At 48.4% G+C, this 26,666-nt stretch overlaps 3 protein-coding genes across 7 annotated transcripts in view; 1 reads left to right on the forward strand and 2 right to left on the reverse strand.

The window, feature by feature from the left end:
* The window catches only part of PNPLA7 (patatin like domain 7, lysophospholipase), a 126,733-nt gene extending 113,734 nt beyond the window's left edge, over positions 1-12,999 (reverse strand). For all 4 annotated transcript variants that reach the window (XM_075439388.1, XM_075439387.1, XM_075439386.1 and 1 more), the window contains exons 1-9: positions 12,895-12,999; positions 12,613-12,647; positions 10,094-10,159; positions 9,593-9,680; positions 8,876-8,958; positions 6,198-6,286; positions 5,677-5,817; positions 4,199-4,358; positions 3,073-3,153 (exon numbers count right to left, since the gene is read on the reverse strand). In XM_075439388.1, the coding sequence (XP_075295503.1) occupies positions 3,073-3,153; positions 4,199-4,358; positions 5,677-5,817; positions 6,198-6,286; positions 8,876-8,958; positions 9,593-9,680; positions 10,094-10,159; positions 12,613-12,645 (741 nt within the window). In that variant the 5' untranslated portion in view covers positions 12,646-12,647; positions 12,895-12,999. The remainder of the gene's footprint in view (positions 1-3,072; positions 3,154-4,198; positions 4,359-5,676; positions 5,818-6,197; positions 6,287-8,875; positions 8,959-9,592; positions 9,681-10,093; positions 10,160-12,612; positions 12,648-12,894) is intronic.
* Positions 13,000-13,161: 162 nt separating this feature from the next.
* On the forward strand, positions 13,162-13,757 carry MRPL41 (mitochondrial ribosomal protein L41). The gene has a single exon (XM_075439465.1). The coding sequence runs from the start codon at positions 13,234-13,236 to the stop codon at positions 13,639-13,641; it is 408 nt and encodes a 135-aa protein (XP_075295580.1). The 5' UTR covers positions 13,162-13,233; the 3' UTR covers positions 13,642-13,757.
* A 1,910-nt stretch (positions 13,758-15,667) lies between these two features.
* Positions 15,668-24,752, reverse strand: DPH7 (diphthamide biosynthesis 7). 2 transcript variants are annotated; one of them, XM_075439463.1, is made up of 9 exons: positions 24,589-24,752; positions 24,003-24,139; positions 23,472-23,559; positions 22,626-22,720; positions 20,790-20,956; positions 20,039-20,111; positions 19,140-19,205; positions 18,770-18,942; positions 15,668-17,722 (listed from the first exon to the last, which is right to left on the reverse strand). In XM_075439463.1, exons 1-9 carry the CDS (start codon positions 24,724-24,726, stop codon positions 17,118-17,120), a joined length of 1,542 nt encoding a protein of 513 aa, XP_075295578.1. In that variant the 5' UTR covers positions 24,727-24,752; the 3' UTR covers positions 15,668-17,117. The 2 variants fall into 2 exon arrangements, with proteins under 2 accessions (XP_075295578.1, XP_075295579.1); XM_075439464.1 differs by lacking the exon at positions 24,589-24,752 and having other exon boundaries at positions 23,472-23,539; positions 24,003-24,081.
* Positions 24,753-26,666: the final 1,914 nt, after the last annotated feature.

Genomic DNA, 26,666 nt, shown 5'->3' on the forward strand with positions numbered 1-26,666 from the left:
GTAGCTGAATCCAGATGACAGCCAGTGGCCAAATCCAAATGAACTTGGTCAAGAAATCTGCTACAAGAGACACAGGTGCCTGACATTCTCCCACCTGGAGTGGTAACTCCTTTTTGTACCCAAAAATCTGGCATATTCACGCTACTCCCATTGTTTGGGTTCTGTCTTCCCCTGCTCCTACCTGCCATCCTCCGTGCTACATCCACACTAGCACAACCCAAAGTTCTTGCAGCAATCAACAGCAGCTTTATAACTTTATCTCTTGTTCACTGCCACTTAAACAGACCTGAGCCCTGCAGGCTCACCTTTATCCAAGTAGGTTTTCAGCTTCTTTTAATCCTCAGACTTTTTTTTTTGTTTGTTTCCTTCAGCTACTGGCAACTGATCGATATTCCTCCTAGTCTCTTCCTTTTCATTCCAACTATGCTACCTGCTCACAGCTTTCCAAATACCATTTCCCCATGGAGGACAAAGGAAGAGTAAAACCCAAAGCTCCAGCAATCAGCATCAAACGCCGTCTCCGTTCGTTCCCCGTAACTCTGAACGAAAATTCACCGTTCAGCAAACAGCCCTGACGGCACAGAGGGAAAGCACAGGGCAGCAACAGCTCCCAAGAACACTCACACGGACAGCAGCACCGCGCAGTTCAGGCTTCATTACTATTTGAGGCAGTACCAATTCAGTCAGATTAATTACAACACAGAATTGTTCCAAAATACCAGCCAAGGGCTAGCATCTACCTGGATTTGAAAGCTTCCAGTTTCTCCTTTGAGATTTGAGAAAGCAGCATTTATCTGTTCTCAGAGCAACTGAAGTAAAGAACAAGTCTCTTACATCAGAGCTGGTATCTTTGTACTCAGTAGATCTAAGGGGACTTTTCAATCTTAAAAACTGGAACATTAAACTGGAGATGTACCTCTTGTGTGACCTTTCTTTTAGGCCCAACAACAAGAAGTATCCACATTTGTGGCAAACTCAATTCTCCTGAACATCTCTCAACCAAGTCAGGGCAGCCTGACGTCATACATTACCAAATCCATTAAAAAAAAAAAAAAAAATCACAAATCCAGCTCAGACAACTCAAATCCTCTCTGAACGCATTCCTTCTTCGTGTCAGAGCCACGCGTTTGGTGGTACGGTGAAACTTCATTAAGGTTACAGTATCTGCAAGACGTTTGAAGGCTTGTTCACTAGTTTGGAACGCCACTGAGCAGTCTCCTTGATTTCGGTCAATGCTACTTTCTGTCTCCTTGCCGTTCTCATGCTATGAAACCCTATTAATGGTTTATATCTAACATTCGCCATATTTCCATTGGCCAGCCCGGGCTAGCTGTCTGGCTGTGCTCCCTCCCAGCTCCTGCACCCCTGCTCATAAGCTGAATAGGGAAACTGAGAAAAGTCCTTGATCTCTTAGCGACAACTATAAACATCTGTTATCCACATTCTTCTCCTACTAAATCCAAAGCACAGCAGCTACTGGGAGGCAAATTAACCCTATCCCAGCTGAAACCAGGACAATCCTATATCCAAAGCCAGTAAGAAACACAATGCAGAGAACTAAGAACAAAACAACAAGTTCACAAAGCTGGGAAACAACGGAGAAAAGAGGGAGTTGTAAAAATAAATGAGAACAAGCTATATCAGAAAAAAAAAACAAACAAACTTGAAAGGGTTTTGGTTATATACTCTTCTGCATGCTGATAACTCTTTCAACACACTTTGAATAATTTCTATTTTCTGATTTACCAGTGGTATAGCTAATGAGAAAGAGAAAAAATTGATAGAAAGAGAATTAAAAAAAAACGACAACAAAACAACCACAACACTAAACGAACAGCAACCACCCTTTAAAAGAAACAAACCCACAAACTGTTCTTATATTTTTCTTGCTTATTCAAAAAGAATACAGGAAAAGAACATGACTAGTTTTCATGTTCCTACACGGTGGTCCTGCTCCTTAGAATATTATCATTAAGAAAATCTACTGGTGGAAGTAACAAGGGTGAAGATACTTCTAAATCTCCGCTATTAATATGGATTTGACAGCAACAACAAGACTTGTATTGTCCAAATTATTCACGTGCCGTTACTTTCTACAGCAGAAAGCATGACCAAGCTTAAAAATTGTTTATCACTTTCAATAGGTTTTATGGAAATTATATATATGTGTGTATCTATGTATATCTTCATCTATCTGCTTGCATCCAAGAGAGGCAAAGAACACTTTACAGAACCGTTAAAACTGCTTACACATAGAACAGCACCTTTTAATGACAGGAGACAGCCGAGCACAAGAGGAACATGCAACAAGGTGAAATACAAACAACTTATTGATTAGATTATCTTCATCCCCTCAACTACAAAAAATCCTTCAATTAAGCACTTTAACTGCTTGAGTATTATTGAAGATGATGAATTCATCACTGTCGATTTAGTTATTCCTCAACAGATGCACTGTGACAATTTCAAAGCCATCATTGTAATTCCAACTGAAACAAAATCCACACCACTAATTTGTGCAATAAATACGACCAGCTAGCATTTAGCTCATCTTGTCACCTGTCAAAGAGCACAACCTTCAGGTGGCCAGCAGCAACATTAGCATATCAGGAAAAAATTGAATCCATCAACTGGTTTCGCAGTCTAATTACAATAATAACAACTGTCAGATTTATTTTCATTAGACTAAATAAAATAAATCCAGTAAGTAACAAATCAAACAATGTTAAAGTCTGGACTTCTAGGCCCTAACTTGGTCCTCCTCCTGACCACTTTGCGACCTTGAGGAAATCCAACCATACCTCTGTTTTCCAGCCATAAAAGAATAATCCATATCCTACTGCTTATCAGAAATAGCCAGCGTTGCGCTGTCAAGCACACACGTTTCACAACCAAGTTAACACACCACAGAGCTAAGTTTACAGCTGTCAAGGCCTGGGAGGACAAAAAGAATTGGTCAAAGAAACCACTTCCATTCTGATTCTTTCCTAGCAATATTCAAAGCCTACTTCCCCCAACAGCTCCGTGACATAAAGCAGCACTGCAAGAAAACCTGCACGTTCCAGAACTCACCGTGATAACATCAAGAATGCTGAGCAGGCTGTGGACGCTGTCTCCCGCCAGCACCTCCTTGACAACCACTTCTGTTCCATCCTGCAAGCGTAGGACAGAAGGTTACTGCAGGCTCCCAGCTGCATATTTGGCACACACAGAGCACTTCAGAAAGCTTAACTTGTCTCATTCTCCCAGATACTCCGAGCAGCCCTAAAAGAAATGGTCCCCCATTATGACTTGGATGCTTGTTTTCTCCCTGCTCTGATGGAAATGTGATAATTCAAACCACTGAAGTTTTAAACCACCATTCTAAAAGTGATAAATTAAAAGAAACTAAAAGTCAATTTTGTCTAGGGGTAGATGTGACCTGTCTGTCTTTGCTATGCAACAACTAATTAAAAAAAGCTTCCTCCACTCTGAGACAGAATTAGCTTCCTTTATCAAGGGATCGCAAGTCACAAGGTAGTACAAAACAAAGAACAGCAAAATGCAAAAATATAGAGAGATCAGCAAATTTGCGATAATTTACAAACCCCTGCATTTTCAGCCATCAGAAAACCATTCACATGTTAAAGCTAAACTCAAAGTTCAGTCAGGAAGAGGGGGGGGGGGGAATTTAAAGTGGCAGAAGGGATTGCAAGAACTAGCACTCAACATTTTAAGACTCTCCAATAAAATAAGCCAATAATTTCTTTTCAGTGTCCACCCAAAACTGAATCTGAATCTTCCACCTCCCAGGCAAGCCCACTAACTACCACGCTGGAATATTATGAAGTGTACTTGGTCTCCCCTGCTCTGTACACCTAACTTTTATACAACAACCATCCCAAAGGAGAATGTTTCCAACACCATGCAAAGCCCGTCTTGCACCCTGTCCTCCCTCAATAACTATGCAACTGGAGTTTGTGAGGACATTTCAGAACACCTGATCAGCACTGTGCTTCACCCTCCCATCTAAGACACAGGGGACCACAGCTAAAAACCTTGATCTTGATAAATATCACAGCCCTGAAGGGTTGGAAGTTATCCTTTCTAAATCACTATGATTCAAATGTCAAAATCTAATCAATACTTCTGATTCATCCCAACCTATATGCGATGCCAACAGACTTATCTCAAGAACCGCAGATCAGTTTATTCTTACAATTTCTTGAATGCAAACTTCCAGCTTGCCATCCTGCACAACGTAGATGCTGTTGTCCAGCTGCCCAGGTCGAAAGATGTATTCACCTTCATGCAACTGCACAAAAAACATGTGCTTGCACAGTTCCAGGAAAAGAGGTTTCTCAAAGTGGCCAAGGACCCTGCGGGAAAGAAAATGCAAAGAGAAACCTAAAATCACCACTGCCCTTGGGAAATCCTTCCCAAATCAGCACAGCCCGCAGGCACGAACAGCAGAGAAGCCCCAGAGTCAGCTGGTGCATGGCAGAAGGAGCAGAACTACCCAATGCAGAAGTGCAAGAGCACTGTGAAACGCTGACAACTGTAAATACTGCAGTTCCTTTCCGAGCAGCACTCCAAGCAATGCCAGCAGGCTCACAAGGAATTGTACCCAGACTTCCTCAAGCAAACACCAGCGTGGCTTTTGAAGGGGAAGAAATACAACAGATTCACACAGCGCATGAAAAAAGCTGCCCTTTGGAACTTTCCCTTTTAGTACGGCTGCCCTGCCCACGTAACCAGAACACACGAGAAATACTGAAAACAAAGGGAAAAATTCCTGTCATCCGCATGTACTTGTAACTTTGGAATATTCCATCTCCCACAGGTAATGTGCAACTGGACTCCTTCGATACTGAAACGAGCCAGGCACTACCAGGCAGACATCAAACCTGTTCACTCTGTGCACAGCAGCAGAAGGGCCGTTCATACAGCTCCATTAGCTCACATTTAACAGGATCAATCAATCAAATTCTACTGCGACATCAATTAGTCACAGGAGATCATAATTCCACAGTAGAGAGTTTAGATGACTTGAACAGCAGACTTATTACAGTATGTATGACCTTCAGGACTGAATTATATCATAACTGGGAGAAAAATAAACACACACAAACAAAAACAAAATTACAGGCCTGAAGATCTCACCCTCTTTGCTGTGTCAGCAATATAAACACTTGAATGAACAGGCACAAAGACCATCCCTTCCTCTCAACCCATCAAAGAGCTGAGGATTAAGTTGACTTTGATTCTGTTTGCAACCTTCTTAGCCAGAGAAATAAAAGACTCTGCAGTTTAGAGAATTGTCAATATGGTATTCAATTAACATTTACCAATTATGATTTCTGTACCAAAAAATTGTTTGATATAGTCTAAACAGAATTTTTAAAATGTACTAACAGAAACCTGTTCACGTTAGAACAGCTTTATTATCAAAATTTAGGCCACCAATCTATGTCCTTTCCATTTTTTTTAAACACACTCAAATATTTTCGTAATATTTTTAGAAAATTAGAAGTCACTTATTCTTTCCTCATGCTCAGATCAACTTTCAGTCAACTGCCTAAACATTCTGACCATGCAGTGATAAAACTGAAGGCTTGACACAAACTGCCAAATACTTCGATCATCTGCACATTCATCAAAAGCAAAATCCAAACTTCTCTTCGCGTTTAACATTACCTAACATTTTTAAGCATGTACAGGACTTCCGATGGCAAATGGGAATTCTTCACATCAAATTCAGTCAGATCGGCCTCTAGCAAAGAGGGAGGTGGCTCTTTCCGCTGCAGAGTTGGACACTCTTTCTTAATACGCAGAATCCTGCAAAGGAAAACACAAGTCAGAAAGTTCAGGAAGTCTCCTCACTTGTCTCAAGTGTGGGCTACACACCTACACCACAGGCTGACCGCAATACTAACTGCACATCACACCATGTTACGTGTTATGAGGTAGATAGTGCAGGAGCATTCCACCCTCCTGCCTCTCTTCAACAAAACCAGAGACAGCACTGCATGCATAAACCACTCGACTTCAGCAACCTTCCCAGCAAAATCCCAGCCTGATGCACAGCCGACAGGACCATGAAAAAACCGCAGCTATAGAAAAGCGCTCTGCTAGGGAAAGGTTCCACACTGCAAACAAAAAACCCCACAAAACCATCCCTGTGGCGTGACTTTTCCCCTTCCCAAGAGCCCAAGTACCTTTTAGCCAAAGATAACACTTTTGCTCGCTTCCGCATCCTTTGCCGAGGCACAGTGTTCCCAACCAGAGAGTTTGGAAGAGTTGTAACCTAGGAGGAAGTAAAACAAAAACATTTACTAAAAACCAAAAGAAACAAAAAAATATCCCAAGTCACTAGTTCCAAACCCGCAAAGGCTCCACCTCATCTCCCAAGTCATCAGAACACGATGAACAGAGCAGAGTGAAGCACTCACACACGACCTTGGAGGACTGGAACACCACCTACTCCAGGAAGACTTTCTTTCTAGAAAGCAACTGGAGTATACTTTGATTTTAATAAGCAACTGCTACCGTGGTAATGTAAGGCAGAGGGAAAAAAAACCCTCAGCTATACAGTTCTCACTCAGAAACACTCAACAACAGGCAAAGAAGTAACATTTAAAGCTCCAGTACTCCTGGGGCAGCCTGTGATGCTGACAGACTGGGGCCGCGTCTGTTTTTGGCCCAGTGACAATCACGGCCACACGTGCAGCCAGGCTTTCACTTGGTTTTAACAGTTACCAAGTGCCACCTTCTGGAGAAATGCCACAACTGTCAGGCCACAAAAACCCCTCGTCAGTTACTTTCAAAATATTACTAGTTCTGCGTTTGGATCTCAAGGCATCGAATTCCAGGAAAAAGATTCTCTCTCAAAAAAATTAATCTTTAATTAGTTTGGAAACTCACTTTTTTTTTTTAGAAAGTAAAATATTGGTATTTTGTCAAAAATACCTAAAGTACAATCAACAGCAGTCAGTTTGTAATGTTCTATGTCTTATTTAGGAATAAAAGCAAAGGTCTAAAAACCCAAAGCAAAAACTACCTGAAATGATTTTACCACCTGGAATTCTAAGCATTCTTTACTTGTGTGTTACATACAAACAACTGCGTTAAAGAATATTAAAATTAAGAAGTTGCTGGCAACACACACCATTTCCTTTCACTGGGGACATTTTTTGGCCAAGTTCTACACAGAAGCAATGCAAAAACAAGGTTTGGGGAGTAATGTCTTTCCTCCATAATGAAATACAGCCTCACAACAACAAAAACTAGCAGCGTGAGGCAGAAGGCTGCGGCGGCTCACAAGAGGAAGTGTTCCTCAACAAGTAGTGACTAACAAAGCAAGTTCACTTACCTGTACCTTATTTTTCTACAGGTGTTGTTTTTAAGTGCCCTGACAATGAGTGCGCACCAGGACTCGAGCAGGCTACCCCGCAGGGCACGGCCAGGACACCCCACGCTCTGCCTGTGTTCCCAAAAGGGGCCAGTCCCAATCCTGCCCCGCAGCTCCCCCGGGCTGGGGAGTCCACAGGACCCCCAGCCTGGTTCTGACCCTACAGGACAGCGGGGAGGGAGCACTGGCCACACTCAAAACAGCCCCTTCCTTCACCAACCTTTCGTATCTACAGATACGAGCAAGCCAAAACCAGTTAGTGCTCTGCAAAGGGGTCAGAGTCCCCACCCGAGCGAGAGGCAGCTTTCCAAAGTCAGGCTTTATCAACAGCATCGTATACACTAAAACCACACGTGGAGCTCTGAGACGTTGCTACGTAGATTTCGATACAGGAGTCCCTACTGCACAAGCTTGTAATAAAACCAAATGCAAAATCTCTGCGCTGGCATAGCCACTCGTGATACGTCTGAAAAGATGAGGTTTTGACCATGGTGGTACTGTCAGTAAGAAAAAAAGAGAATCTCACACTCTGCAAGCACTAAGTAGCTTCAAGGGAAGCATCTATTTTGAGGAGAGAGAGAGGAAGATTAATCTTCTCAGTTAAATGAAATCCAGACAATCAGTGGTGAACACCTAGCACGCCTACGAAGATTCACCTAATCCATGAAAGGAAATGCCTGTCGTCAGATCTCCTCAAGCCTTCTTGTTGCAATTTCCCAAGAAAAGCCACTTGCAAAGACAAAAGTAAAAAACAAACAAAACGGAACTAAATATCAAACAGGCAGCCACAGACTTGAAGGATTTAATCAATTGATACAGAAACGGACTCTTGACTGATGGAAAATTCTTGGGGAAACCGTTCAGAAGAACAGGACATGGGCAACATCAGGACACAGGCGGTATTCCATGGGACGATCCAAGGGAAAGAGGTCAATCTCGGGATAAACCCCTCTTGAACAGTCTCTAACGAGACAGCTTGACAAGTCCTACTTGAGATTCGTAACAAGAAAACGAGGGCTCATATGCTGAAGCACTCAGTGCTCTTCACAGGTAGACTGCAGAAAGGTAAATTCAAGTATCTGCTCCCCAGACTCACAGGGGAAAGGTGTCAGCTTTGAATGTAATGGCAGTCACTGTCTGACAGGGACAATCCTGAGGCACTGAATATCTCGAATATAATCCTAAATACTGAGAAAGACAGATTCCTACAGATCTATACAAAAAGATCAGCTCCATAGTGGAGTCAGATTTAACTCCTACTCTCAACGTCTGCAAACACTCTTGAAAGAGGTAAGGTTTGCCCAGAAAGAGAAGCTATTGCAGGCAGAATTCCAGGAGCTCTGAAACATCCCCAAAATTCCAGTGAAGTCTTACAGGTTGAAGGGCCTGGGCCAGGCTAAGCAACCGAAGTATTTCAAAGTTTACAACACCTCCCAAACTGGATTTTAATCTTTACTTCCCTCCCACCACACCAGATGCGCTTACCTTTCTCATGATCTTCCGCCCATAGAACATCACTTTGTCCCGCTTGCGAAACCGGTACTGAGGCACATGTGGCTGAAGTTGTTCTGAAAAAGAGAAGCATCTCCTCAGGAACCACCTGCAGCTCTGTGCTGAGGGAAACAAACCTGAGCACAATTTGCTCTCAATTTGGCTACCCTATAACAGCTGTGGCTCCTGTCTACTAACCAGCAAGCTCTTGGGCGTTTGGAATTTAAACCAACACAAGATACCTTGTTCTCCAACTCTGGTAAGCCACACCAGATGAGGGAAGAGCTGGCTTAAGACTCTACCTAATCACTGGAGGAGATAAAAAGGCTCTCTTAAACAGACACAAGGATCAGGGAATTTTAATCTCACAAAGGAAACCTCTAACTCACCCGTTTCTCATTACTGGAACAGAAATATCGCAGCAGGGGTGACGTTATTTGCACACCAACTGATCCCAAGGCTATCATACACTAGGGAAACAGAAACCTCCAGCATCCTGCACCTGACAGCTATGAATTCCCAGTTCAGACCTGGGTAAGTGAATCAACACAAGTTCTTCACAGTTTTAAATCTGTTTTCCTGCAAGAACCATGACCTTCACAGCAAGCAATTATTACAAATCAACACAGAATCTGCCACATATTGTTGTAAAAATACTGAAGATAACTGAGAAAACTGCTTTTGAAACATACACAGCTATTGCGTACTTACTAGATTGTTTCACTCTTCTGTAAACGACAAACACAACAATCGCGATAAGCAACAATGCGACTGCAGCTCCGATTGCAATTCCGGTCAGCTGTGAGAGGAATTTAGAGGGGAAAGAACTGAGTAACTGCTGAAGCTGAAAAACTAAGTACTTTGTGGAGGGCTGAAGAACACTTAGCTCAGCAAGATGTCTAAAAGTCAAGCACATGCATAAATAATTTATAATTAAAACATCACACATGCAAGAAGTTGAAACTACATCAGTGTCTCACTCATAAGCTCACACACAAAATATTCAGCATTTTTGTAAGCGCACATGCAAAATATTCAGCATTTTCCCCCCCAAAGACTGGTGAGCTGATCAACTCAACGTATGTGGGATGAAATAACAGGACAGCGAAAAAACACACACTCCAACTCTGACTGTGACTTAGTAGAGTTCCTAGAACTTCCGAGAAGCTACACATGCAATCGTCCATCCAGCTGATTAAAGCGATACGTTACCATAGTAGTCTGTATTCGGTCCTCTACAAACTGCAGAATTCGTGTTCCACTTGCTGGTAACACAGCCTAGCACCAAAAGGAAGGTGAAATTAGTCTCCCACAACTGGCAAAAAGCCTCCATAAAATCACCTCGATGCCTGGTCTGGCACACACGGCATAGCTTCGCTGTACTTCCCAGTATCTGTCTTTCAGCTATAGCCCACTTTGCAAACACCAGCCATCCGGCGGAGAGGCGTCATTAGTGGAGTTCTACACTGGAGTCAATTCAACACATCCCTAAATAGTCCTAAAACAGGGCCAAATGGCGAGACAATGACTTTTTTGAGGCTTCTACATCATTCAGAGCAACAAGGACAAGAACTGAACATAAAGGACTTTGTGAGACTGAGAAAATAACTAATAAAACAGCAGAATTCATTCACGATAACAAGAAAATTATGCACATGGGAAAAAGCTCTGACCTCAGGCACACAGTCCTGGGACCTCTGCCGACTGTTTCAACTGCCAGATTTTTTTCCTGAAGAACAACAGTCTCACAAATGCCAGCTCAAAACTCACCAGAACAGTGGGGAGAAAGCCAACCAAATATTAGGAACAAGCAGGAAGCAGAGCGAGTACAAGGACAGATTGCCCCCCTGTAGGTCCTGAACCTTACAAGTACTTGAATCTGAAGTACCACACGTAGCTCTGCTCCCAGTTTTTGCCTTCAGTTCCAGATCTGGATGACCTCTTAATTTAGCTTTGCTACCAAGAGAAAACTGAAGTGCATACTGAGAGTCACCAAACCAGCCTCCCTCGTGAAGTTCATTCCAGTTCTACATCACAAATAAAACTCCTGCCTGACCAGTCAACACAAACGGATCGCTGTCTTCGGTTTGTCTGCTTCGGTGGCTTTAACACAGTCAAACGAATTCTGTTACTATTATTAGCAGACTATTATTAGGGGGATTGTAGTGAAAAGTTAAATTGAAAAAAAAAGCTGAAAATTCGTTAGCAGTAAACACATTCTGCCAAAATACAGCAAGCTCTTTGTGTAAGTCTGTTGTGGTCACTTCATTTATGTCCCCTTGACCGAGGTAGGGACGCGCACAGTTCTGCTACTACCCAGGCCTGTATTATCTCAAATAACACCAAAAGTAGTAGTTGCCAGCTGACAGTCACATTGCTGCTGCAAGGACGAGTAACAAAATAATGAGCAAAAGAACAGAACACACACATGCACAGGCTGAGCCCTCATGACTCGATACAGCAAAACAACCAGGGAAAGAAGAAATTCAGATCTCCACGACAGCCGAGAGGTTCTTGCAAGGTTCCTCACAAACACCGCTGGAAACATGGTGTTGCCCCCACATACTCCGTGGGGTGTCTTTTCCAGCACTGACCATCCTTCCACAGAGCGGAGAAAGCAAACAGACAGGCTGCAGCGTACAGACGCTTGAGAGGCAGAAGCGGTTATTGTTACATGACAGCATCATGAAACATGAGGTCACAGTGAAGTCACCGGCTCCACAGGCCCCTCCCACCAGCCCCAGCCCGCAGGAGGGCTACGGCCAGCACCAGAATTCAAGGACTCCACACGTCCTTCCTCAGCCTCAAACAATTCCTGGAGACAAAGCGCAGGTGGCACCACCCTGACAGGACTCTTGCTTTGTCAGAAAATGGAGCAACGATACGCTAAGCACCAATAGCATTTGCCTGCTTTTTCCAGTGACATTGAAATTTCATTAAGAAATTGAGAATGAAGAGTGATTAACAAAAACATACAGCTACGTAACCAACACTCGCGCTCCTCCAGAGCGCCAAGCACAGACCAGCAGCCCTGCTGAGAGCTGAACAGCTTCACACCACGCTCAGCGGCAAACGGGGAGACAAACCCCGTGCAGGGAGGGGTGGGAAACACCCATCAGCACCGAAACCGAGGCCTGGAAATTCGCATTGCCCGGGACGTCGGGCTCCCGGGTCGCTCAGCGGCACACACGCCTGCAGACACCAGACTGCCACCAAACGCTGTCGAACTGCGTGCGAGTAGGCTGTACGTATTTTTCAGTTCTGAAAATAACTATTTCCTATCATAGGCCTTGATCCTTCGTAACTACGAGAAGCACCACGCGTCGTGCTGGACTATGAGTTTCTGATTTATGATTAAGGACAAACGCGGGAAGAGCCAGCTGCAGCGAACCCTGCAGTTCTTCTCTCTTCAGGCTAAAAGCGTCCTGCTGCAGCAACGTGCTTAGATCAGATCATTCTGTTAACAGCTCAGAACATGAAGCAGAGTGTGAATGTTTGCAGTAAAAAAAAAGTAAGAACTCTAAAAAATAATAATCAACACACACACACAAAGAAATGGGACCTAGCTTGAAATTTCTGGAAGAATAAAACTCTTATCAGGACAGGCTCTTTCCAAGTAAAGCCACCGCCTCCACAGACGCCGCCCAAGCGGCACCCAGCGAGGCTCGGCGGCCTGGGGACGCTCCCGGGGACGGACACACGGCCGCCGGCCCGGGCACAGCGCACGGTACCTCCAGGCTGGTGCTGTTGCCTTCCTCATCCATGTCTGCAGGCGCCGCGGGAGCAAGACCCAAAGGAAAGAGAGAGAGAAGGCGCAGGTGAGGGCCGGCCCCCAGTCCCACGGCAGCGGGCCGAGCCCTCGGGCCCTGCCCGGCCCCGCGCCCCTCCTCTCGTTACACAGAACCGCCCGCCCGGCCCACGGGGCGCCGGCACCGCCCGCGGCCCCCCGCTCCCCGCCGAGCCGAGCCGAGCCCGGGCACCCCGCAGCGGAACGACCGGGCCAGACCCCTCACCTGCCGCCGGCGGAGGGGTCAGAGGTCACCCCGGAGGGGTCAGAGGTCGCCCCCAGGGGGAAGGTCCCGGCGGGAAGGCCCCACCCGCCGCCGCCGTCCGCTGAGGGGGGGGGAAGGCCCCGCCCACGCGTCGCCTCTCCTCGCCGCTGATTGGTGGGCACGTCCCCACATTCCCCCCCACATCCCCGAATGGCCCGCGTCCCTCGCGGGGGTGGGGGTAGCGCGCTGCGGATTGGCTGGCGCGTTGCGGCCAATGCGAGCGGGCGGTGTTGGCGTGCGCGGAGGCGGGCTGAGGTGAGGGCAGCGCGGCCGAGGCCTGGGCGCGGCGGCGGGGCCGGCATGGGGCTGCTGACCGAGCTGGCCCGCGGGCTGGTGCGGGGCGCGGACCGCCTGTCGCCGTTCACCAGCAAGCGCGGCCCCCGCACCTACAGCAAGGGCCGCGGGGCCAAGAAGCTGGGCGTGCTGACCTCTAGCCGGAAGTTCGTCCTCATCAGGCAGATGGTGCCCGAGTTCGTCGTCCCCGACCTGGAGGGCTTCAAGCTGAAGGCCTACGTCTCGTACCGCGCCCCCAAGGGCTCCGAGCCGCCCATGACGGCCAGGCAGCTCTTCACCGAGGTGGTGGCTCCCCGCATCGAGAAGGACGTGAAGGAAGGCGCGTTTGACCCCAGCAACCTGGAGAAGTACGGCTTCGAGCCGACGCAGGAGGGCAAGCTCTTCCAGCTCTTCCCCAAGAACTACGTGCGGTAGGGAGCTGCCGCGGGGCTCCCGGGGCGAGCCTCGCCCTGTGCGAGACGCGACCCGCACCAGCGAGCGCGGGACGGTTTCTGTCTGTGGCTATTAAAAACAAATCCTTCCACGCTGTCCCTCGGCCATGTCTGATCTCGGTCGCTGGGGGAAGCTGGCGGTTCGCCTCCCATCCCGAAGGAGAGCATTGCCTGTGCCTCGCGTCGCGCGTGTAGCTTTGTGTCAGCGTGCCGGTGTCCTGCTCTCAGACAAGAGCTGACTGAGCAGGAGGCAGTTTCTCTTCAGGCTGCTGAAACCTCGTTCCTTCCTTCTGGGGAGGAATTCCTGCCTTCTGGGCATAAAGGGTGATGAGTCTGATCCCCTCCAGAGAGGCTGGAGTTTCCCAGCTGCGGAGAGCAGCCCGCTGCAAGCCCAACGGCGTACCCTGGTCCGAGCACGCTGCTGCCGCTCACGCTGGGCAGCAGTTGCAGCCGGAGAGGGAAGGCTTCGATGGGTTTACCCCCAGCCCCAAGGAGGAGTTCCACTCGACCAGGAGTGAGACCTCCAGCAGGCAAAACCACTTCCGTACCCTAAACTCTCTGCTTCTATCAAATGCCACAATTTTTCCAGTCTTTCCCAAGCCTTAAAGCTATGCTTTTTTAGAGTAAAACAAGATACAGTTAGTAGGTGCACTTAGTGTCTGTCCCTTAGCAGTGCAGCTGCTTGAAGTTGCAAGATAACTGTTTAAATTTGAAACCTGTCTATCTGTCCTAACTATTGCTATGTTTGGGCCTATATTCCTACCAGAGCAGCACCTTGTTTGTCAAATCCCATGGATACAAGTAACATTTACATAGGCAGTTGTGTGCAACTGTTTAAAGTAGAAACTGTTAAGTTCTGTATGTCTTTGGAAATAACGTGTGTTCTCTTGACACCCAAGTGCTGGAGTCTGAGCAAATGATTCTCCTGTGCGCCAGTTCTGTGCCGGGGGGCTGCAGCCCTCCCGGGGGTACTCGAGAGTTTTTCTTGCATGAGGTTTTCCAAGTATGAAGTACTGCAAAGCTTAAGTGTTAAAAAATTAAATTGCAATTAAACCGTTCACTTTTGGAGATAGGAAGTGTGTTTGGTGTGTGCTCGGTGGACATCCAGTCTGTAACGAAGACTGACAGATGAGCCCTTAAAGTGGTGTTTAAAAAAAATACCTGTTTTCAGGGCTGCGATGGCGGGGAGGGGATGCTGCACTGGCTTCCACTTCTTGGTGCTGCAGCCCCAAATAACCGCAAAGGAAGGAGGAGTTGTTAGGGCACTGGCGCAGAGGGTTCAGGAATCACATCCGTAGAGGGGGTCGGGGACGGCACAGTTTTTCTAATTAGTTAAGCCAGACCTGCATTTTTCAGCTCATCAGAGTAAGGGTTACAGGCGAGGGGTGGGTTTCTGCTGTCAGCCCTGGGTGCCGTTGCTGTTGGCAGGGGTGGTGCTTTGCCCCTTCCTTCCAGGAGTCCCCTTTCCTAGGCTCCCCCTCTCCCTTTCCAAGGACCATCGCTGGCAGCTGGATGGAGGGCATGTGAGGGCAAGGCTGGAGAGCAGGAGATTCTGCACCCTTTGATGCCAATACCAGCTTGGTCTCGAACAAGTCGCTTGCCTCACCTTCCCTAGGTGAAGGCAGATGGTAACAGGAGACTGCTCATTTCTCAGGGCAAAGCAAGGACTAGCGTAAGGCATAAATCACTTGCCCCAGTCCAGTCACAGTCTGTGATGCCTCTCCAGCTTCGCTAACCTCAGGCTGTTTCCTCTTCATCTCACACAGCAATAAAAAAGCATGACAACCTTTTAAGATGGAGTTAAGAGTCAGAAGCCATGTCGCTACAGGGAAACGCCCTCGGTGTTCTCACCAAGGTGTGAGGAAACCGGATTGTCAGCTCCGGCTCCCCGAGAACATTGAGCACCACCAAACACCCCAGAGGGACGGAGCCGTCCCAGGGCCAGGCAGAAGGTCCTCACAAGGGCTAGCTGTGAAGGGCTTTCTAAAAGCAAAACAACCACAGAAGATGCATCACTTCTATTGATTTTACTTTAGAAACATCCAAAAATAGGGTGGTTTTGTTAACAAAAGCTCTTGTTCACAATACTAATATGAATCTTCATGTAACAGTGCTCAAGAATGTTTTCTAAAATACACATTCATCCTTGAAAAAGGAGTTTCAAAGCAGTAAAATTCTTATCTGCTGTACCTCGTTTTAGATGCAGCACTGTTACAGATAGATAACTGTTGCTGGTGTTTCTTTCCCTCCAGACAATGAATTCTTTAGGACCCTCAAAAGAGAAACCATGCAAGCTAGAAGTTACTTAACTAGTTTAAGCTGGCTTTTTGTTTCTAGGAAGATAATAAAGTGCTCCAGAAATGGTGTTTTGCTGATATTTCACAGTGAAAAAAGAAAGCTAATGGAGCAACCATGAGAAATTCTTCTGCAGCCATTCCTGGAGGTAGTTAGGACAACGTTGTTAAGATTTTGGTTTCTGTACTTATGTTGAACTTAAAAGATGTCAGGAAACACTGCTTGTACTTTTTGGAGGTTTTGACCTTAAAGCTGTTCACCTTTTAAAAACTGAAAGATCTTGACTTTGGACCTAAATGTGTGTCTCACTGTGGAGAGCAGAAAACATGAGTTTGATACCAAGAGGCCATGGTGGGGGTTGGTTAAGCGTGGCACTAAAACACAGCGGGGCTCGCTACACAATGGATGCTAAACCAGGTTGTGCTTAGCTTAGGGAGTGATAAAGGGAGACTGCAACCAGGTGATGAGTCTGATGCAAAATGAGACTGTGTGGATGCATCAGAATGCTTCCAAGAAAGGCCCTGCTGAGAACAAAGCTTCCCCTCGCTGAACTTCTGTCTGTCATACTGGTCAGTTTGGATTTTCTTCTAAAACAATAATTTCTCTCTACTAAAGATCACTAAGCACACTGCACTGTCAGTATCTGAACTGTCTTTGAGTGTCTTCTCCAAGTACGTACTAGTTCACAGATCACACAGCAAGCTGCACACACAGCTAAGCCTCTGCTCCTGGGCTTTTTGGGGCCACTCAGGAAAACCTCCAGTCACATCCTGCCGCTGCCAACACGCAGCAGCACAGACAAGTTTGGTTTGTGATGGAAGGAGGAGAACGGGCTTAACAGATCAATCATAGAAATGCAAACCAGCCTTGAAGGCATTCAAATATAAGGTAGAGACAAGCAGCCTTTGCGAGGCAGACCGTCCTACTTTGAACTAGTGCATGAAGGGAAAATTAAATCAACGAGTCTGTGCTTGACCTCACTCCTCAAAGCAAAAGCTTTCCTCAGTCCTGAAAATAAAACACCAGTAATTCCATCAGTATCGGCCTTAAAACACTCACAAGCTCAACAATAAAACTGGAAAAGCCCAACAGAAATTAGACAGGGCGTAAGCTCAGATGTCGCTCGCAGTACAGGAATTTTCCCGCCCCTCTCCTTGGGACTGGTCAATGCAAACTTTCAACCGTTCCTTCAGACGGAGATGTGGCGCTTGGCCTCTCTGAAGGGGTCACCAGGCTCATCTCCCACTTCCAGACATGGAGGATATTGTCATAGAAAGAACAAGTTGCTACAATGCTCATTTCTTTGGGGCTGTCTAGAGACCTGGCAGAGTCACCGCTTCTGTCCAGACCCGTTCCGCTGCGTCTCTCAGCCCACGCGTCAGAACCGCTGCCTGACTCGGGATCTCCCCCCCGGTCAGGGCCCCCAGCCAACCCTAACCTTCCCTTCACCTGCAAGCCCCCAGCCCGGGCAGGATCCCCCGCTGCTTGGAGCAGCAAGGCAGGGCCTTCACTCTCCTCATCCAGTATTACATCAAAAGTAGCTGTAGGAGACTCATAAATTATCTTCAGGTTTTGGACCTGCAAACTCAGTCCCTTGTCTCCGTCCTCCGATCCTCCCACAAGCTCCTCCGAAGACCGGCACGCAGCAGCAGAGTCCTGTGTTGCAGTCAAGGAATCCCTCGGACAGAGCCTCGACCAGTCAGCCCCGTAGGCCAAGGAATTGTGCAAGACATACGATGACAGGATAGTACATTCCTCCGTGTTTTCCGCTTTAAAAAAGTAAACAAAAGCATGAAATGAGCAGAAATTACATTGCAAAACGGTTTGTTGCAGACTGCTCACAAGCCATTCTAGGAGAGTTCTCTGGTTATTGCGGTCTTCACAACAAAGTCAAGGGTTTTAGCAGAAATGAGGTACTGACTTTCCTGACAATTTTTCAGCCACCTCTCATTAGCCTTGACTTTCCCTGGTTCCATAAGCAGACAGGAGAAGATTTAACGTGCCTCAGCATGCATCATTACTCAAAATACCTAAAAAGGCTCAAGAAAGACCAGGCAGATCACACAGCGATCGCCACTCAGCCACCCGTACAACTGGTCAGATTGCCAGACCAGGTTCTGGTTATTAACAAATTGCAGATGTGTTCTTCCCGTGAGCTTTCTGACTCTGACGGCGAGTGGACATCAAGTTCCTCCCTTCCCTGTGCAGGAGCAATGTCCTCCTCTATTTGCAAGCTGTGGATCTGCCCAAGGCCTGGACAAACCCAGGAAGGCAACCATTTTGTGCAAGGTTGCATTTGTAATGTTAATGCAAACAGCTTTTAATCATGTAAATACCTTCTGATTCACATGGAGGGCTTATTCACGTTATTCTAGATTAACCAGACTGCACAGCACTTCCTTTCTGAGGCAATAACCAATTCACCAGCAGGTCAGTAACTTCTGCTGACAGGAAAGCACCACCTGACATTCAGAAGAACCTCTTTGAACCATCAAGATGAGTACAAACTGGAACGGTCATGTCAACAGGTAATACCTTCACAACAAAACAAACAGGCTTTCCTCCCGCGACAAGAAGTTACGAGAGACTTCCACGTGAACAATGACAGTGCCTTTGCGCAACTGATCAGGCCAACAGCAAGGACAGGTCTGGGAAAGCCCAAAGAGTTACCTCCGGTTGGAATAAAAGTCTATGGCTATTAACAACATCTAGATCTGTCTAGCAAGCTCAGAGCTGGAGTTCCCCCATTAACCCGGCAGTAGGAAAGGAGAGCAGCAGAGCAGTGCAAGAGCACCTCTGTTCCACTGAACACTCACCCATGCTTCTGCGGCAGTCAAGGATTTTGAATCCACTCTGCATGCAGGCTGCGAGCAGCACAAAGTCACAGGTTGGGTGCCACTTCAACCTCCAGACTCCACCTTCAACGTGGGTGTCTGCCAGCGGCTGCTTCATGTTCCTGGTGTCCCACAACAGCACGTGCTCGTCGTAGCTGGAGACATATCACAAATAAACATGCAGACAAGCAGCAAAGCTGATTCAGTGCAACAAGTACAGAATAAAATTAGGAAAGATCGCATGCTCTTCACCGCACTGAATGTCTGAAGAGACCACACCTTGAGCAGTGGTAGCGTGTTCAAAACAACAGAGGCTGGTCACTCTAGTGAGGGGCAGCTAGAGGGGATTTACCTGCCAGTAGCCAGAAGATTCTCCCGGTGGGGACTGCACTGAATGCTGCACACACGCATGGAGTGTCTGCAAAAGAGCAACATACAGCAGAGGGACGAGACAGCAGTGCACAACTTGAGAAGGGATTCTTCCTTGAATGTCAAGGATTTGGGGTCCACATTACTGCATCAAGGTCTCGGGAAAGGAGAGTAAGGTGAACTCAAATTTCCGTCCGGTGAAATACACAGGCAGAGTTCCATCTACACAGTCTAACAGCCTTTCCAAGGCAAAACTTCCACTGACAGTGTCTCTCAGCAGAAATATTTTCTAGTAATAGTTGTACCATAAACTGCTGGTCAGAGCCCGTAAGAATTTCAGCACAACAACTCTGTTCCCAGGAGACTTTACTCCCAACATTAACATTTCCATAGCAATAATCCCCAGTGTATTTTATGGTTACATGTAGAATTTCACTGGAGAACTGTGTATATTGTTTTAATCATATTCTAAAAGATATGTGATGCCACCAGAAGAAAGAAATTACTTCGCATGAGTGAACAGTGGAGAATAAAATATTTTCTAAAACACATTCCATAATAAGACATCCAAACTTCACACACACAAAAATTCCCCAAATAAAGGCATAAATCAGGATTCTTCTTTTACAAAGAAGCTACGACCATCTTCACATGTGGACGTGAGCTGTTGGTTTATTATACCGAAGACACAGAGAAGAAAGTTTCAACCTGAAGTTGCCCTGATGAAAAAACCTGTTAGATGTCTCCATTCCCCGAGAGACAGAAACGAGACTCCACCATCACTGTGCATCTCAGAATTCCGTGGCTTGGGAAGGGACACGGTAACACCGTATGTTCACACACAACAGCTTCAGGGTCCAGCTGCAGACACGGCTTGCTTACCTCCTGCTGGTGAAGACAGGAGCCTCTGGACTGCACCGGGTGTCCCAGCCCTTTAGCAGGCTGTCGTCTCCTCCTGCACAGGGACAAAACATCGTCAATCCAAACACCGTCCAAATGGCCAGCGCAGGGCACCGAGGCAGCGCAGTCAACATCCAGCTGATGCTTTCACAGAATCACAGGATGTTCGGGCTGGCAGGGACCTCTGTGGGTCACCCAGCCCAACCCCCTGCCGAAGCAGGGTCACCCAGAGCAGGCTGCACAGCACCACGTCCAGGCGGGGCTGGAATATCTCCAGAGAAGGAGACTCCCCAGCCTCCCTGGGCAGCCTGGGCCAGCCCTAGGCTCTCACAGCATTTAACGGACATCACCTGAGGCTCACAGTACTCGTCACCACAGAAGAGACATGCATTAACAACACCCTCTCTGTGCTAAGCAAAAAAATAATTTGAAGATAAAAAGACTGGACTCTAGCAGCTCTCTGGCTCTCTGCCACACACCACAAAAGATTATCATCTCTTTCGCCAACAGCCAGACAAAGTACAGTTTAAAAGGCGCCTCTTCTCCTAATTAACTCCAAGCACTTCCCACAATCAAGAAGCCTTTTACCCCTAGCAAAGGCCCCAACTCTTACAAGCGGTGTGATACGAGCAGCGTACCCAACCCTGGAAAGTAAAGTCCCAAGGAAATCACGTCCCTAAACCAGGTGCCCCCTCCCTGACACCCCCAAGTGAGATTCCCAGTCCTTACAGACCTGAATACACAATATCGGTGTCCCAGTAATTAAAAGCAGCAATCCAGGCCTCAAATTTGTGAGCTTCCCACTGGTTCAGGACATGCACAGAGGGAGCAGATTCATCTATGGAGAAAAGATTCAGCTTCCCCTCTGAATCACTGCTGATCACTCTCAAAGGGCATCCACTACAGTGGAATACAGAGAAAACATTAGAAATTACTGAAATTCATGTCCTAAGAAGCTGTTAGAGTAAAAAATAGCAGCCAAAGCACAGACAGATAACATAATACTATATGTGTTTGATTCAACTAAACATTGATAGAAACCAGCAGGCAGTACAGTGGAAGGAATGCACAGATTTCTACAGCCCTTTTGAGCTTTGGCCCATCCCATCTTCAAACCATCTACATCAGTGATCCCCATTCCCCGATCTCACAGGGGGAACAAACTGCTCACGCTCATGGGAGGGAAAGAAAACCGCTCTTGGGTCTTTCCTTCTCCTAGATGCATAACTTGACTTCTCACATGCTTGGTATTACATCAATAAACGCATTCCATGTGTAGAGATGTTTTTTCTCCTCCAAGTCAGACTGACAAGGACCTCTCAGAGTCTCTTCCCTCTTCTGGAGTATGAAGCAATGTTTTATTTCCCTGCTATCACAGACATCTGAAGCACTGGCTGATCCTGACCTTTCCTGCTCTCTTCTTCTGGCTAGCACAGTGGCAGTTTCTGCACACAGCGTTCTTGGAGCGCTGGCAGAAGCTTTGCAGCTCACAGCGCACAGATTTTCTGACATTACCCGACATGAACTAGGTGCCTTCTGTTTGGTTACCTGAAACTGTAGGTACCGATTTGGTGGCTCAGGGCTTCTTTCCATTTCTACATCACACGCTAGTTACTAAGTCGTACTGCATCTCCCAAACTTCCACACGAGAGAGACAGGGTCACCCCCTTCCTACAGAGATGTGCAGGCTGCACATCCGGCTTCTGGAAGGGGTTATTTGTCTCTCAAATGACAACAGTGACAGGCTTTAAAGGGACCTTTCATCATGGCAACGATCATTTATCTTGAAGGGCAGAGACAACGGGAAGAAGGAAGGTAAGGAAGACAAAAGTAGAACTGGGAATTCTACTTATTCATTAAACAGCATGCACAGAAACAGCTTGAATTAGCCAAAGCTACTAAATACTTGCCCTGCAGCATTAAGCCCACGACTGCCTGATCCCCCCCATTTCCAGGCTCACACCAAAGGCACCACTCTCTGTTTTGCACTTAACTTACAGAAAACACATACCCTACCTCTCTCAAGGTACAGCTAACTCATGTTATTTCATGCAGTGATGCCATTTCTGACACCAAATGTATGAGCATTCAAGAGAGGAAGGAGCCGCTTCCAAACCAATTCTCTCCTGATTCTCACTAACCCACGTCTAAACTTCCCACACGGGCTATTATTAGCAGTTGTTAAGCAGAACTTCACACTAAAATTTCAGCCATAAGAGCAGAGCTGGAACCAGCGGATCCATCTGCATCCCATTCTGGTCTTTCCTTTTAGCAAAGGCAACAGAAGACGTGTCCCTGGCTCACCTGCCGCCATTCACCGTAGCATAACCTCACATTTGTTCTTGGTTCAGTCTCTGTTATGGTGGCCACAGTACGTTCTTGTTCCTTTGTTCCCCTTTCTCTGGAAGTGGTAACTTCTAGAAAAGGCGCAGGAAGACAGCTGGGGGCCAAGAAAGTCTTAAACCACAAAAAGCCACCAAAGGTTTAATCATCAAAGCCCTCAACTTATGGCTGAAAACTGTCACATCCACAACAACCTCCACGGCCAGCCCTTCTCTCCCATCCTCACCATTGCTCTCGTCCTGTGGACCAATCTAAAGACAACGCCAGACGCTGTGCACCGAGATCGACCCTGAAGCACGGCTCCAACATGCAGCTGTTCTTCTACTGAAAAGAAAAGGAGTGGGTTAAGACTGCGAAGACAGCAGGTGTACAACAACACGCGTGCTGCTGACTCCTGTGGAAGGCGTCTTCCCGAGGCTGATGAGCATTAGGGTCCCACACGACAGAAGAGATCAACTGTCCCATAGCAACGTACACCCGCTTAGTACTGCTGAAGGGCAAACATACATACGCACGCACAGGATCCCCACCCTCCTGCTTCCCACCTCCCAGCAAATCCCCCTTAGACTTTGCTTGCTCTCAGTGAGTGATGAAGTCCAGGGGAAGCGATGACCTGACTGCCGAACACCCTTACAGACTGGCTTCCGCTTTCTTCGCTCTGTGGGAACGGCTCGCCCGATTCCTCCCTTCTCTCACCAACAGAAAGAAATCCCTCTCCCAAATTCTTCGCCGCTTTTAACAACCGTGCACCTTTTGCTGCGTTTACCAGTTAGTGCACGCTCTCAAGTGACAGCTTCCAGGGTTTGCTTCTGCTCCCCTCATGCCTCATGCCCACGCTCTGCAGCTGGGTAGAGCCCAGGCAGTCTCTGGTGCCATCAACAAATTTGTGGGATTTATAAGAAACATTATCAGAAGACAAAAGAAGAAGTGTTTAAAAAGCTGAGCATACTGAGGAAGCCATGGAAACCATACAGCCTTCCTGCAAGTCTCGGCACACTGCTAATAAATACAGAGATACATCAAATACAGGTGAAAACCAGCTCCAACAGCAGCAGGCGTTACGGCCACCTACCTCGCTTCCAGTCAAGTGGCAAAACTCCACGGCGCCTGTCGAGTTTGCAATGCCAACCATGGGATGTTCTGCAACAGGAACATGGCACCTGTAAGGTCAAGTTAAGCAAGTCTCGAATGTCCGTATTTCTCGTATTTTAAGAGAAGAGCAAAGTCATAGCTTTTATTCCAGGACAGACAAGGAGAAGGTACTTGACCAAAAAAATCTCATTAAGCATGTCTAAGGCTACTCAAGTTCCCACAAATCTGCATGAAGGAGATTATATATAGGGGAAATCTACTATATATGATTATATAAATACAAGAGGTCCACAGTCCCTGACCAGCTGCTCATCAGTGCGCAGAAGAGCGTAACACAGAAACGCGTGCAGCCTTCGCTCACTGGAACAAGCCGGAGAACACCTCCCTGCACGCAGCCAGGGAGAGCTGAGCTGCTGACCGTCGCTGTTCCTGCCACGCCAACGGCCGCAGCGGATCCCCAGAACGGCAGAGCGTGCCGCTGCGGGCTCCGCGCCTCGAGGGCCAGCGTTACCATTTGATGTCCAGGACGGCGGCGGTGTCAATCCTCTGGATTTCAGTCAGCGGGATGTGAGGCTGCTCCTCGTTGTAGTGGTACAGGTAGAGGCGCCCAGTCCGGTCGCAGGCTCCGCTGCTTCCTCGGGAGTCGGCCTGCACCAGAAACCGGGCCCTGAGGAGCAGGCGCGGCGGCGTTTCCACCTTCCCCAGAGCCCTCCCGACCCCGGACCCCGCCAGCAGCGGGGCAGGGGGCTCCCACTGTTCCAGTCCCTCCCTCGGGGGGTGACAGCCGCCACCGTCCCTCAGTGAGCTGGGGCCCCTCCAGCCGGCCCAGCCGGGCCGAGGCACGGCCCCCCGCCGCGGGACGGACAGCGCCGGGGCCGGCAGCACCCCGAGCCGCTGCTGAGGCGACCGGTACCGGCTGAGGCGGCAGCGAACGGCGGGAAACCACCCCGGGCCCGGCTGAGGGGGCTGAGGCGGCGGGGGGCGGCCCACGGCCCGGCTGAGGCGGCGGCGAAGGGCGGGAAACACCGGCCGAGGCCGGGCTGCGGGGGCCGAGGCGGGCGGGGGGCGGCGGCGAGCGCGGGGCCGGGCGGACTCACGGCGGCGGGCGGGCGGAGGTGGTAGGTGCCGCAGGCCAGGATGCTGTGCCAGCCCTCCACCGGGCACCACTCCACCGCGTCGGCGCTGAACTCCGTGTCCACCACCTGCAGCGTCCGCGTCCGGCACGGCGCCGCCATCTCGGGGCGGGCTCCCGCCGCGCGGGGCGGCTCCGGGGGCGGCGCGCAGCGGAACGGCCGCCCGTCTGCTTCCCGGTCAGCGGCGGCGCGGGGCGGGCCCGGCCCCGGCGAGGGGCCCTGCGGCGCCGGGCTTCCTCCCTGCCCGCCCTCGGCCGAGGCTTTTTGCCACGAACTCGCCCAGGCCCTGCCCCGGCACGGTTCGCCTCGGCCGCGCCCCGGGCGAGGGAGCGCTGCCCGGTTGGGAGCCGGCAGCTGCTGGGCAGAGACAGGCGTCGGTGTTCGCTCGGCATCCTCCCGCTGCTCCTGACAGAACCCCGGGAGCCCTGCATCCAGCTCTGGAGCCCTCAGCCCAGGACAGAGCTGGAGCTGTGGGAGCGGGGCCAGAGGAGGCCCCAGCAATGATCCGAGGGCTGGAGCCCCTCTGCTGGGAGGAAAGGCTGGGAGAGCTGGGGCTGCTCAGCCTGGGGAGGAGAAGGCTGCGGGGAGACCTGACTGCGGCCTGCCAGGGCTTCAAGGGGGCTTGTGGGAAAGGTGGGGACAGGGTTTTTAGCAGGGCCTGTTGCGACAGCACAAGGGGTAATGGTTTTAAATTAACGGAGGAGAGATTTAGGCTGGATATAAGGAAGAAATGTTTTACGCTGAGGGTGGTGAAACCCTGGCATAGGCTGCCCAGAGAGGTTGTGGAGGCCCCATCCCTGGGAAAATTCCAGGCCGGGTTGGACGGGGCTCTGAGCAGCCTGGTCTGGCTGAAGATGTCCCTGCTTATAGCAAGGGGGTTGGGCTGGATGGCCTCTGAAGGTCCCTTCCAACCCAAAGCATTCTGTGATTCTATATCGCTGTCACTCATCTCTCTTCCAGAGCAGAGATGTGGTTGATGTAGCTGTTCCAGACCACAGAGGGACCCCGTTCCCTGCCCCAGAGCCTTTCCCCTTTCCTCACAGACCATTCCGAGATGGAGGGTGAGAGCTGCATGCTCAGGATACGGCACCCAGCCGCTTTATGCCGTGGTGCTGGTCTGCTCTCCCGTCCTTCGGCCTGGTTTGCTGCTGCCGTCGCTCCTGTTCCCCAAGCAGAAGTTCCTGCAGGACTGTGTTTCACAACCAAAGGTCTCATTGCAGAGTGAAAAGAGTCAGCTAAGGGCTCGCCTTTTGATATTTTCCCATAAGCAACACAACATTTATTGACACTGAATTTCACCTACCAATCTGTCTCATAAGATCCTTCTGCAATTCTTCACTTAGCCTTTATTATACTATTATTACACTGAATAATTTCATCAGTGGATGTTGTCACTTTCCTGATTCATTACTTTCTCCTCAATTATTTTTTAATATATTGGGCATCCAAACATTGACTTCCCTCCACTGAAAAAAAACCTCCCTTTAACTCCTGTCTTTTTCCTGTTTGTCCACGTGACGTTTCCCCCTTTCCCATAGCAGCTTTTTTCTTTAAGTGCCTTGAGCAAAGTCACGATCAAGTGTATTCTGGAAGTTCAAGCAGACTATACCAACAAAATCCCTTTTATCCCCTGCTTGTTGATGCCACTAAAACAATTTCAATAGAGGTTTGGAGCACGACCTCCCTGTACAAAAACTGCCTTCACTCCCCAATATTTAGCCATTGGTGCTGCATCAGAGCATCTATGAATCTGCTAAGAGCGAGTGCTATGTTCACTTGGCTGCAGTTTGCACGTGCCCTAAAACTCATTTCAGAAGCTTCTGTCACGTTTGCCACAGGTACCGAGGGAAAGGTTACCATCCCAGCTGGTAGCTCCACTCATTCATCCTCAGGCTCCCTTAGAGCTCATAGGTGGCAACTTGTTACTGCTCATTTCATCTGAACTTTAATCTCTCCTAAAAGCACTGCAGTTTTAAACAGATTCTCTGTTGAGCTCTCCGTATGGAAGTACTCCATCAGAGCTCCCCCAGCTCTTCCACAGC

The sequence above is a fragment of the Opisthocomus hoazin genome, chromosome 19 (genome assembly GCF_030867145.1).
Source record: "Opisthocomus hoazin isolate bOpiHoa1 chromosome 19, bOpiHoa1.hap1, whole genome shotgun sequence".
NCBI lineage: Eukaryota > Metazoa > Chordata > Aves > Opisthocomiformes > Opisthocomidae > Opisthocomus > Opisthocomus hoazin.